At 42.0% G+C, this 13442-nt stretch overlaps 1 protein-coding gene across 1 annotated transcript in view; it reads right to left on the reverse strand.

Annotated features, from left to right (window-relative positions):
* LOC122541189 (butyrophilin subfamily 1 member A1-like) overlaps window positions 1–13442 on the reverse strand; it is a 104936-nt gene that overhangs the window by 39314 nt on the left and 52180 nt on the right. Inside the window, exon 7 of the mRNA XM_087979187.1 lies at window positions 5352–5384. Coding sequence (XP_087835313.1) covers window positions 5352–5384 — 33 coding nt within the window. The remainder of the gene's footprint in view (window positions 1–5351; window positions 5385–13442) is intronic.

Consider the following 13442-nt stretch of genomic DNA (forward strand, 5'->3'; position numbering starts at 1 on the left):
ACCAGCTATCCTTAGTAGCCACACATGCAGATGACAAGCAACATGAATTCGACTGGGACAACACTACTATTATAGGACAAGCCAAACAGAGAACAGCCAGGGAATTCCTAGAGGCATGGCACTCACCCACAGATTCAATCAATAAGCACATCGATCTGAACCCAATATACCGACCACTGCAACGGACAGCTGGAACTGACAACCGGAAGCAGCAGATTCAAACTCATTACAAATGCCAGAGGAAAGATCACAGAAGCGCTTCACAGGAGGCTCCCAAGCACTGAGGATGTCACCTAGACAGGGGACGAAATGTCTGCAACACAAATTCCCAGCGAACAGAACCACAGCAACGAACACCCGAGCTACAAATCTTCTCACAAAGATGATGGGAAATTATAGATAAGTTAGCCTGACCTTGGTCATTGGTAAGATTTTGCATGCCATTATTGAGAGTGAGATTGCAAGGTACTTGGAAGTGCATGGTCATATGCATGAGTCAGCATGGCTTCATCAAAGAGAGATCGCTCCTGACAAATGGGATCGAATTCTTCAAGCAGGTAACAAGCAAGTTATAAAAGGGAGATCCAGTGGATGTGATCTATTTCTAGAAGGTCTTTGAAAAGGTGCTGAGCAGGATGCTGCTAAGTAAGATAAGAGCCCATGATGTTACAGACGAGGCACTAGCATCAATACAGGATTACAAGCATTCTCTGCTTTTCAAAAGTTCACTTTACGCCATTTTGCTTTTATGAAAGACCTACATTAGTATCTGTCTTCGCTAAACGAAATAAATTCAAAGAGGATTTTCGCTTTTACAAAAAAGGTAATTGCTTATTCACTTTACGCCATTTCGGCTTACAAAAGGTTTCATAGGAACACTCTGCTCTCAGATAGTGGGGAAACCTGTAGTTAACTGGAAAACGGCAGAGAGTGGGGATAAAGGGGTCTTTTACAAGATAGCAACAGGTGACTAGTGGAGTTCTGCAGGGGTCAGTGTTGGGATCACAACTATTAATGATCTGGCTGAGGGAAATGAGGGCATTGTTGCAAAGTTTGCAGATGTGTCAAAGACAAGTGGAGGGACAGGTCACGTTGGGAAGGCTGCAGAAGGACTTGGACAGGCTAGAAGAGTGGGCAAAGAAGTGGCAGATGGAATGTGGGAAAGTGTTTAGTAGGAAGAATAAACACATAGACTACCTTCTAAATGGGGAAAAGCTTTGGAAATCTGAAACACAAATGGACTTGAGACTTGTTGGAAAGTTGTACTGCACAGATACAGGCTCTTCAGTCAAACCCATCCAAACCAAGCAGATATCCCAATCTGACCAGGTCCTGTTTGCCAGCACTTGGCCCATATCCTTCTAAACTCTGCCTCTTCAGATATCCATCCAGATGCCTTTTAAATGTTGTAATTGTACCAGCCTCCTCCACTTCCTTCGGCAGCTTGTTCCATACATGCACCATCCTCTGCGTGAAAAAGTTGCCCCTTTGGTCCCTTTTAAATCTTAAACTAATCCCTCTAATCTTAAACCTATGCCCTCTAGTTTTGGACTCCCCCAACCAAGGGAAAAGGCCTTGGCTATGTATCCTACCCATACCCCTCATGATTTAATAAACCTCTGTAAGGTTATCCCACAGTCCTCGATGCTCCAGGGGTTAAAAAAAAAAACCTATTCAGCCTCTCCCTGTAATTCAAACTCTCCAGACCTAGAAACATCCCTGTAAATCTTTTTAACACCCTTTCAAGTTTAACGACATCCTTCCTGTAGACGGGCAACCAAAGTTGTACACTGTATTTTAAAACTGGCCTCACCAATGTACAGTCACAACATGATGTCCCAACTGCTATATTCAATATTCTGACCAATGAAGGCAAGCATGCCAAATGCCTTCCTTGTTCAGGATTCTGTTATGGTTGACATGCAGGTTCAATTGACAGTTCAGAAGGCAAACACAATGTTAGCATTCATTTCAAGGGAGTTGGAAGGCAAGACCATTCTCCTTCCTTCTCCCTGTGACATTTGATCCCCTTACTAGTCAAGAAATTATCTATTACTGTCTTAAATACACTCAATTTCTTCTCAACTCAGTTCTGACAGGCCTGGGTAGAGTGGTTGTGGAGAAGATGTTTCCGCTAGTGAGAGAGATAAGGACCCAAGGGCACAGCCTCAGCATAAAGGGACAACAGGTCAGAACTGAGTTGAGAAGAAATTGAGTGTATTTAAGACAGTAATAGATAATTTCTTGACTAGTAAGGGGATCAAATGTCACAGGGAGAAGGAAGGAGAATGGGATTGAGAAATATTTCAACCATAGTCGAATGGCAGATCCAACTCTGAATGGCCTAATCCTGCTCTTACATCTTAGGGTCTGAATGATGATACATAGGAGTTCTTCTAATACTGCTTCTGTGGGAGTCACCTAAAAGATTAGTACGAGAATTAGTTCCTGGGTGGCACAGTGTCTCAGTGGTTAGCATAGCTGCCTCATCAAACCAGGGACCTGGGTTTTATTCCACCTCAGGTGACTATCTGTGTATTTTGCAAGTCCTCCCTATGGCTGCATGGATTTCTTCCAGGTGCTCTGGTTTCCTCCCACAGTTAAAATATGTGCTGGTTAAGTGGATTGGTTAGGTGCATTAGCCATGGGAAATGCAGGGTTACAGGGATAGGGTAGAAAGATGAGCATAAGTGGAACTGTCTTCAGAAGGTCAGTGTGGACCCGCTGTGCTGAAGGGCCTGTTTCCACACTGTAGCGATTCTGTGGAAATACACTCACACGTTCTATGGAAAATGAAAAAAAAAACCCTGAAAATTAAAGAGTAACCCTCAAGAAAATCTAAAGAGGAGCATGCAAAATAAAATAATTTCTGTAGTGGATGAAGCACCAGTTTTCAAATGAGATGTTATGCCAAGGTTCCATCAAGCTATTCAAGTGAACATGATGAATTGTATGGCATTATTTGAAGTGCAGCAGGGAAGATTTCTTGATTCTGACCAAAAACTATTTATCTGTCAAATAACCATTAAAATTAGTAACAGAAATTTCTGGATAAGCTCAACAGGTCTGGCTGCACGTGTGGAGAGAAATCAGAGTTAAAGTTTCAGATCAAGTGACACTACTTCAGTTCTTGACTTGAAATGTTAACTGATTAAGTTAACATTTCAAGTCAAGAACTGAAGTAGTGTCACTTGATCTGAAACTTTAACTCTGATTTCTCTCCACAGATGGTGCCTGACCTGCTGAGTTTTTCCAGTAATATTTGATTTTTTTTTTTGATTTACAGCTTCTGTAGTTCTTTTAGTTTTTACCCTTAAAAATAGATTAGCTGATCATTTGTCTCATGACTCTTTGGAGCATGTTTACATGTTTAAACTGCCTCTCACAATCTAAATGTTTTGGAAAGTGCAGCATAAAGAGGCTGCATAAATATAATCAGCATCTGTACCTCACTAAACATTGAGCAAAAGTCTTTTCCTTAGGGTGGGGCCATTCAAAACTAGGGGACACATTTTTAAGATGAGAGGAGAAATACTTAAAAGGGACCTGAAGTGCAATTTTTTTCTCACAGATGGCAGTTTGTATGTGATATGAACAGCCAGAGGAAGTGCTAAATGCTGGGAGTTACAATATTTAAAAGACATTTGAATGGGCACACAAATAGGAAACATTTAGAGGAATGTGGGCAAAAAGCAGGTAAGTGGGACTAGTTTAATTTGGGAAACTTGATCAGCAGAGACAAATTGGACTGAAGGATCTGTTTCTGTGCTATATGATTCTGTAATGTCATTAAAAAATTATTTTGAGCAGCTATAGAGTATAGCTGTAAGGAAGTTTTCATCAAAACAGATCATAATTGAAGTCTATGCTGGTCTCTTATAAGATCCACATGACTGTTAACAGGTGGTACAGTGGGTTATTCCTCTTTTAAACCTGAATGTGATCTCCAACTAGATTAATGGATGCAAGTCTCCATCCTCTGCTGGATATCATGGCTTCAACTGAAATAATTTTGGTCAAATTTCTTTAAGTTCCCAGAGGGTGGAGAACATGAAGTCTCCACATTTGGCACAAATTATATCACCAGTGGAAGTCAGAGTTCACTAGGTCGAATGTAGAGATTAGGAGTTTGCCTTACAAAGAGAGAATGAACAGTTCAGCCTCAACAATTTAGAAGAATGAGAAGACACCAAATTGAGGCATATAAAATGGGATTGACAAAGTTGAAGGAGAGAGGATGTTTCATCTTCTTGGACAATCTGGAGTGAGATGTAATAGTTTTAGGATAAGGGATAGAATGTTTAAAAAGAGAGATGAGGAGAAAGTAGTTCTCTCAGAGAAATGTATTTTGTGAATTTTCTACCTGAACGAGCATGCCACGATTAGATTAGGTTCCCTACAGTGTGGAAACAGCCCCTTTAGCCCAACCAGTCCACATCGACCCTCCGAAGAGTAACCCACCCAGACCCATTTCCCTCTGACTAATGCACCTAACACTGTGGGCAATTTAGCATGGCCAATTCACCTACCCTGCACATCTTTGGAGTGTGGGAGGAAACCGGACCACCCGGAGAAAACCCACGCAGACACAGGGAGAATGTGCAAACTCCACACAGACAGTCGCCCGAGACTGGAATCAAACCTGGGACCCTGGTGCTGTGAGGCAGCAGTGCTAACTACTGAGCCACCGTACTGCCCAATGTTGAGTAAAATTAAGGAGATAGATAGATTTTTAATTTGTAACAGACTGAAGGGCTATGGAACGTGGAGCTGAGATCAGCCATGATTGTATTCAATGGTGGAGCAGGCTCAAGGGCTGATTTGTTCTTTTGTTATGAGAGATCGGAGTGAATTAATTATTTGGGAAATAAAAGAGTGAGAATTATAGCAAGGTGGGTTTTTGAAGTTGAACTGGAATCATCCACAATTTTCTATTTGCTGTTTCGGAAGCCTTGTATATTTCTAAGGTTGAAATAGATCGTTGGGGAATCAAGGGGTACAATGAGAGGGCAGAAAGTGAGTGTGACGAATGTGGGATTAGCCATGATCCTGTTGAAAAGTGGAGCAGATTAAAGGGGCTGAATGGCCTACATTTGTTCCAGATTCCTATAGTCTGAGGCAGTACAAGGTCTTGGAAAACTTTACCAAAATATTCAAGTCAAATGTTAACCATTATCCTCTTACAGAGAAATGTACTCTAAAATTTTTAACGAGATCAGTTTATTCAGCCTTTGGATTAAAGCACAGCTGTATGCACAATGTGTCTAATCAAATTTAATTCATTAAACTTGTAATTACTCCAAAACAAATATACTTTGTAATTCGTGAATATTTCTGTGCTGAGCTCTTACCATTTTCTGTGATAAATTTCCAAAGTCTTAGATCTGTAAAAATACAAGGTAAACATTAACTTTGAGTATTAGGAACCATGACTTCATTAATCAATCTCAAAATATTGTAGATGCTGGATATCTGAAATAAAAATAATTCTGGAAAAGATGCTGGAAACATCAGCAAGTCAGATGGCAACTGTGGAGGGAGAAAACGGTCGATCCCATTTTCTCAGAAATGGACGAATAGACAGTTAACAAGTTTTAAGGAAATATGAGAAAGGTCAAGGGGCAAGGGAGGCACAACAAACTACAAGTGAGGGTAACAGATGAGAATAAACCGAGGAAAGATATTTAGAAAATGTCTTTACCTCTCTCTAAGGGAAATTGCTGCTGATCTCAACTTGCCCCTTGAACTGAATGGAGAGGACTGTTCTGAATCAAGCGCATTACTGTGGGGTTGGGATCATGTGTAAGCCAGACCAGGTTACCAGGGCAGATTTAATGCCTGAAAAGATATTGGCCAACATCTCTGTCTCAGATTTGATGCAGTGCCCAGCGAAGCTTAGTGCAAGGTGGAAAAAACAGCACCTCATTTCCTGCTCAGGAATGCTACAGCCTTCTGCACTCAATTTAGAGTTTCAATAATTTTAGGGCTTGAGCACCTTCTCAACGCTTCCCCCTTACACCAGGCCTTGTCATCACATGGACTGCTATCACGCACAACCCATTGTCAGCTAGTAATAGTCCCCATTAGTATCAATCCATTCTCCAGGCTGACCTTTATCTACACCTTTGTCTGTCCAATTGTTTTTCTCCCTCTGTTGGTTCTATCTCTATCTATTGTTTACTTCTGCTGCGGCACTCACCCCCACCCCACTCCAATCCTCTGTATAACTACTAACATTTTCATAGCTGGCTTCAGTTCTGAAGAAGGATTACTGAACCAGAGATATTAACGCTGCTTACTCTCCAAAGTAACTGCCAGACTTGCTGACTTTTTCCAGCAATTTCTGTTTTTGCTTCTGATTTCCAGTTTCCGTAGAGATGTACAGCACAGAAAAAGACCCTTCAATCCAACTGATCCATGCCAACCAGGAATCCTAAATTCATCTACTCCCATTTGCCAGCATTTTGCCCATACAGAAGTAAACCCTTTCTATTCATATACCCATCCAAATGCCTTTTAAATGTAATAATTATACCAGCGCCACCACTTCCTCAGGCAAATCGTTCCATACACGCACCACCCTCTGTGTGAAAACGTTGCCCCTAAGGTCCCTTTTAAATCTTTCACCTCTCATTTCAAAGCTATGCCCTCTAGTTTTAGACTCTCTTAGCCTGGGGAAAAGACCTTGACTATTTACTCTATTCACGTACCTCATGATTTTATAAACTTCTATAAGGTCACCCCCCCACTCAGCCTCTAATACTCCAGGGAAAATAGCCCCAGTCTGTTCAGCCTGTTCCTACAGCTCAAAGTCTCCACTGCTGGCAATATCTTTGTAAATGTTTTCTGAATCCTTTCAAGCTCCACAACATCTTTCTTATAGCAAGGAGACCCAAACTGAATTCAGTATTCCAAAAGTGACCTAGCCAAAGACCTGAACAGCCACAACATGACCTTCCAACTCCTATAGGAGAAAGTGAGGTCTGCAGATGCTGGAGATCAGAGCTGAAAATGTGTTGCTGGAACAGCGCAGCAGGTCAGACAGCATCCAGGGAACAGGAGAATCGATGTTTCGGGCATAAGCCCTTCTTCAGGAATGAAGAAGGGCTTATGCCCGAAACGTTGATTCTCCTGTTCCCTGGATGCTGTCTGACCTGCTGCGCTGTTCCAGCAACACATTTTCAGCTTCCAACTCCTATAATCAACAGACTGACCCATAATGGTAAGCATACAAAATGCCTTCTTCATTATCTTGTCTCCCTGCCCCATCACTTTCAAGAAATTATGAATCTGTACCCCAAGCTATTTTTCTTTAGCAACAGGGCTGTGATTGGCTTGACTTGATTTGAATTATTGTCACATTCACCAAAGTACAGTGAAAAGCTTTGTTTGCTAGTAGCACAGGCAGATCATAGTAAGTAACTACATTCAGATCACAGGGTCTCAAAAAACAGGGACAGAGTAAGGCATAAAGGTTAAACTGCATGGAACGTGTGTGAGACAAGATACTTAGAATTTAAGTTTAAAAGTGTGGAACGGTTATAAGAAATGTTAGAGTTAGATCTACCATAGGGAGCCTGCAAGGAGTTGCTCAGAGTCAGTGCCATCTTGAAACCAACTATTAAGTGTGTAAGCCCTGCCCTGATTTGCCTTACCAAAATGTAGCACCTCCCATTTATCTCGATTAAACTCAATCTACTACTCCTCGGTCCATTTTCCCATCTGATTAAAGACCTCTCTGAAGTAACGTTCTTTGCTGTCAACTACATCAGCAATTTTGGAGTCACGTGCCACACAGTTGACAGTTCAGGATTGTGTCTTTGTATGTGTATGTCAGTAACTGTGTACGTGGTAGGTGTGTGTGTCAGGGGTGTGTGTGTGGTGTATTTGTGTGTGTATGTCCGTACATGCATGTGTGTGGTGGGTGAGTGTTGGAAACAGTTTCAACTGAGTTCAACTCTGTATCTCTGCTCAGATTACCCCTGTCCTTCAAATATACGACTGTAATGTCATTGAGAGATCTCTCTGTCTTGGGAGTATTTGATACATGAGATTTGTAACTATACTTGTTATTCATTATAAAACTGTTATATTAACATCTATATTATAATTATATCTCTATATAATTATTATAAATTTATATATATAAAAACACAATAAAAAGATCATCAAAATTCTGAGCAGGGTCAGACTATTGTCAGATTTTAAGGCAATGATCCTAATCATAGATCAAGAAGCAGCAAGAAGCCTTTCTCTGCATTTATCTCAACAATGTCCATTATTCTCTTGAAAGCTTCAATTGTTACAGATTCTCCTAAATTTCAGGAATACTACCCTGAGTTTGCGTCATTTTACTCCCTTCACCATTCTGGCAAATCTACACTGCACTCAAATACACATGGACTCCCAGTTTGCCCCTCTTTCTTGCCTTTGTCTGTTTAGAAATTCAGTGTTAGTACTGTGCTAACAAGAAATGGTTGCCATGAACAAACCAAAAATGACTGAATGACTGACACCTTCTGAATCTTTCATTCCAACTTTGCAAGTTAAAACACATCTCACACGTTGTACATTATCTACTCTCAGCCTCCTGCAGATGAAATACAGCGAGATCTGTACTGAAGCTTTTCAGATATTAAACTGAGGAGGAACAAGGTACAATGCTACACTGGGTGCAGGAACAGAGAAGCCTCCAAGGTTTGCATAAAGATTTATAGCTCGGGTGTCGGTTGTCATAGTTGTGGGTATGTTCGCTGAGCTGGGAAGTTCATTTGCAGATGTTTCATTCCGTCTCTAAGTGACATCTTCAGTGTTTTGGAGCCTCCTGTAAAGCACTGTTGTACTGCGTCTTCTTGAATTTATTTGGGTCTGTTCCTGCTGCTTCCAGTTGCCAGTTCCGGTTGGTCATTGTAGTGACTGGTATATTGGGTAGAGGTCACTGTGTTTGTTCATGGAGTCCATGGATTAATGCCACGTTTCTAGAAATTCTCTGACTGTCCAGTCAAATTTGTAGTCCTTGTCGTGTGCGTGTGTGGCTACTAGGGACAGCTGGTCGTGGGGTTGTGGCTAGTTGGTGTACATGGATGCTGATTGCTAGATGTCTGCCTATTTGTCCAATGCTGTATAGTGTTTCGTGCAGTCTTTGCATGGAATCTTGTAAATTATGTTTTGTCTTGGATATAATAGAACATAGAACAGTACAGCACAATAAGGCCCTTTTGCCTACAATGTTGGGCTGAGCGTTAAGATCAACCTAACCTACACACGCCTCCATTTACTGCCACTCATACCCTTGCCCAGCAGTTACTTAAATGTCCCTCATGTCTCTGACAGTACTACCACCGCTGGCAGTGCATTCCATGCACCCATCACTCTCTGCAGAAAGAATCTATCTCTTGCATCTCCCCATACCTTCGTCCACTCAACTTAAAATTATGACCCCTCGTGACAGCCATTTCTGCCCTGGGGAAAAGTCTCTGGCTATCCATCTATGCCTCTTATTACCTTGTACACCTCTATCAAGTCAACTCTCTTCTTTTTCCTCTCCAATGTGAAATGCCCGAGCTTACTCAACCTCCCTTCATAAGACAAGCCCTCCAATCCAAGCAGTATCCTGGTAAATTTCTTCTGCACCCTCTCTGAAGCATCTACATCCTTTTTTTTTAAGAAGTGACCAGAAGTGGACACATTATTCCAAGTGTGGTCTAATCAGGGTTTTATTAGAGCTGCAGCAAAACCTCGCAGCTCTTAAACTCAATCCCCGGTTAAAAAATCCCCCTTCATGACAAACCTATCAACTTGGGAGGCAACTTTGAGGGATCTATGTACTTGGAGCCCAAGATCCCGCTGTTCCTTCACATGGCCAACAATTCAGTCTTAACCCTATGTTCAACATTCAAATTTGAATTTCCAAAATGAATCACTTCATGTTTATCCAGCTTGAATGCCACCTGCCACTTCTCAGCCCAGCTCTGTATCCTGTCAATGTCTTGTTGTAGCCTGCAACAGCCCTCAACACAGTCTACAACACTACATATCTTTGTGTCAATGGCAAACTTTAAACCCACCATTCCACTTCTCCATCCAAGTCATGTGTAAAAGAACTACTAAGAGTAGAGGCCCAAAAACAGATCCCAATGGGACACCATTGGTCACTGACCTCCGGGCAGAATACTTTCCATCCGCTACTACTTGCTGTCTTCTTTCGGCCAGCCAATTCTGTATCCAGACAGTCACATTTCCCTGTATCCCATAATTCCTAACTTTCTGTATGATCGAGCATGGGGAATCTTATCAAATGCCTGACTGAAATCCATATACAGTAGTGCCTCAACATACGAACGACCCTGTTCACGAACAAATCGGTTTACGAACAGGATTGTACGTAAAATGTTGCTTCAACGTACATATGAAATTCAAGGTACGAATGCAAAATGCCCGTGTGTGACCACATGGTTTCATTGTTCTGCTTTGCAACGCGCTTGTTGAACGCAAAAGCTTTCAGACCCCGCGTGATGTCATTCAGTTCTTCTTTGGCGCGTGCGCTGTGAACAGTGTTCGTTGCTACATCCAACCATTCTTACGCTCTCCGAACAATGGGAAAAATTGATTCGCGAACCGGGTCCCGGAACAGATTAAGTTCGTAAGTCGAGGCGCTACTGTACATCACATCCACTGCTCGACCTTTGTCAACTTGTATTGTCACATCCTCAAAAAACTCAATAAGGCTTGTGAAGCATGACCTGCCCATCACAAAGCCATGCTGACTATCATTAAGCAAATTATGTTTTTCCAAATAGTCATATCTCTCATAATCCTTTCCAGTAACTTATGTACCACAGGCGTAAGACTGACTGGTCTATAATTCCCAGGGATCTCCATATTCTGTTTCTTGAACAGAGAAACAACATTCACCTCCCTTCAGTCATCCAGTACTACTCCATAGAGTGAGGATGCAGAAATCATCGGCAGAGTTGCAGCAATCACATTCCTCACTTCCCATTGTCACCTTAGATATATCTGGCCAGGCGCTGGAGACTTATCTATTTTGATGCTTCCCGGAATTTCCAGCACATTCACTTCTTTAATATCAATCTGTTTAAGCCTATTAACCTGGTCTACAGTGTTCTCACTATCAACAAAGTCCCTCTCTTTAGTGAATACTGAAGCAAAAAACTCATTTAGGGCCTCCATTGCCTCTTCAGACTCCAGGCACAAGTTCCCTCCATTATCCCTGATCAGCCCTACCCTCTCTCTGATCATTCTCTTATTCCTCACATAGGTGTAAATGTCTTTTGGTTTTTCCTAATATTTCCCACCAATACTTTGTCATGCCCCCTCCTAGCTCTCCTCAGTCCATTTTTGAGTTCTTTCCTAGCTACCCAGTAATTCGCTAAAGCTGTGGCAGATGCTTGCTTCCTCAACCTTAACTAAGCTTCCTTCTTCCTCTTGACGAGAAGCTCCTCTTCTCTTGTCATCTAAGGCTCCTTCAGCTTACCCTTCCTTGCCTGTCTCAGTGGGCCAAAGTGATCCAGTGCTCCTTAAACAGTATCCACATTTCTGTTGTGTATTTCCTGTAGAACAATTGCTCCCACTTTATAGTCCCAGCTCCTGTCTAATAGCAGTATAATGTTCCCTCCCCCAGTTAAATATCTTCCTTTATTGTCTGTTCCTATCCTTCTCCATGGCTTTGGTAAAAGTGAAGCAGTTGTGGTCACTGTTACTGAAATGCTTTCCCACCAAGAGATCTGACACCTGCCTGGCTTATTGCCTAGCACCAATTCCAATATCGCTTTCCCCCTATTTGGCCGATCTACATATTGAGTCAGGAATCCTTCCTGGACACTCCAGACAAAATCAGCTCCATCCAGACTATCTGCACTCAGGAGGTTCCAATCAATATTGGGGAGATTGAAGTCACCCACAACAACAACTCTGTTACATCTGCACCTTTCCAAGATCTGCTGTCCAATCTGTTCTTCCATCTCTCTGCTGCTATTGGCATATCCTCGTCATGTTGTTTGTCAGGCATATGCAGATGAAGTTGCAGGGATACCTGTTTTTAGCGAAGACTCTATGGAGATGTTCTTTTTCTTCCTTTTGCAGATCAGGAGTGCTGCCGTGTGTTGTCCATTAGTGTCCTCATGGGACAAACAGGCAGACAACTAGCAATCGGCACTCACGCACACCAACTAGCCACTGAACGCCATGACCAGCTGTCCCTAGTAGCCATACACACAGATGACAAGGACCACATATTTGGCTGGGACAATACAACAATCAGAGGACAAGCTAAACAGAGGAGAGCCAGAAAGTTTCTCGAAGTATAGCACTCATCCACGGACTCTATCAACAAACACATAGACCTTGACCTAATATACCTGCCACTACAATGAACAATCGGAACCAGCAATCAGAACCAGCAGGAATGGGACCAAATAAATTCCAGAAGACACAGTACAGCAGTGCTTCACAGGAGGATCCTAAGCACTGAAGGGGTCACCTAGAGAGGGGACAAAACCTCTGCAGATCAACTTTCCAGCTCGGTGAACATACCCACAAATGTGACAGAGAAGCCATAAGATTAACTCTTGAATTCTGTCAGCACAGGAGAAGGGCAAATGTGAAAAAAGCTATTTTTATTCATATATTCCTGCATTAATGAAAAGTTAGTTTGCTTTGCAGAGCCAGGATATGGAGAATCTGTTTGAAAGGACATGCAAGTGTCAATTCAGTATGATGCAAATTCTAGAATCTGTTTAAAAGTTCCTGTGCCAAGATAATTAAATGTTTCCAGTGGGGTCTATCTAACTTGCCAAACTTAAAACAGGCAGAGTGATAGAAATACACAAAAGGTGACATGTCAGTCAGCTAATGTTATTGCAAGTGTAAGGCCTTGTTCAGAAATTGTCTCAGAGTTTTAACTTGGATTTGGGCTTGTTTTATCCCAATAAAAGGAATTTAGTCAATGCCACACTTCAAGTTGTGTGCTGTTGAAATTATTTTAAAATGCATCAGCAATAAAAAAAAGCATCCTCAATGGAATGATGCATTCCATAGATTTATGTACCAGTGTGTGTGAGAGGGAGTGCTTGAGTTTGTGTGAGCGTGTGGCTATCAGTGTGTGTGGGTGAGTGTGGAATTGTATGTGTGTGTGTGTGTTTGAGTAAGAAGAGAGATGGGATTCTTCTCTAATATGGATTCACAGAAGAATATTTGAAAGTGAGCTCATATTTGTGTGGGTGCGTGTATGCTTGTGTGAGAATATGTGAGTTGAAACTTTATTGCTGGAACAGCACAGCAGGTCAGGCAGCATCCAGGGAACAGGAGATTCGACGTTTCGGGCACAGGCCCTTCTTCAGGAATGAGCAGAGAGTGTTCAGCAGGAGAAGATAAAAGGTAGGGAGGAGGGACTTGGAGGAGGGGAGTTGGAAATGTGATAG

The sequence above is a fragment of the Chiloscyllium plagiosum genome, unplaced genomic scaffold (assembly GCF_037043375.1).
Source record: "Chiloscyllium plagiosum isolate Xiang-an unplaced genomic scaffold, Cpla_swu_hap1 HiC_scaffold_35, whole genome shotgun sequence".
Classification (NCBI taxonomy): Eukaryota; Metazoa; Chordata; class Chondrichthyes; order Orectolobiformes; family Hemiscylliidae; genus Chiloscyllium; species Chiloscyllium plagiosum.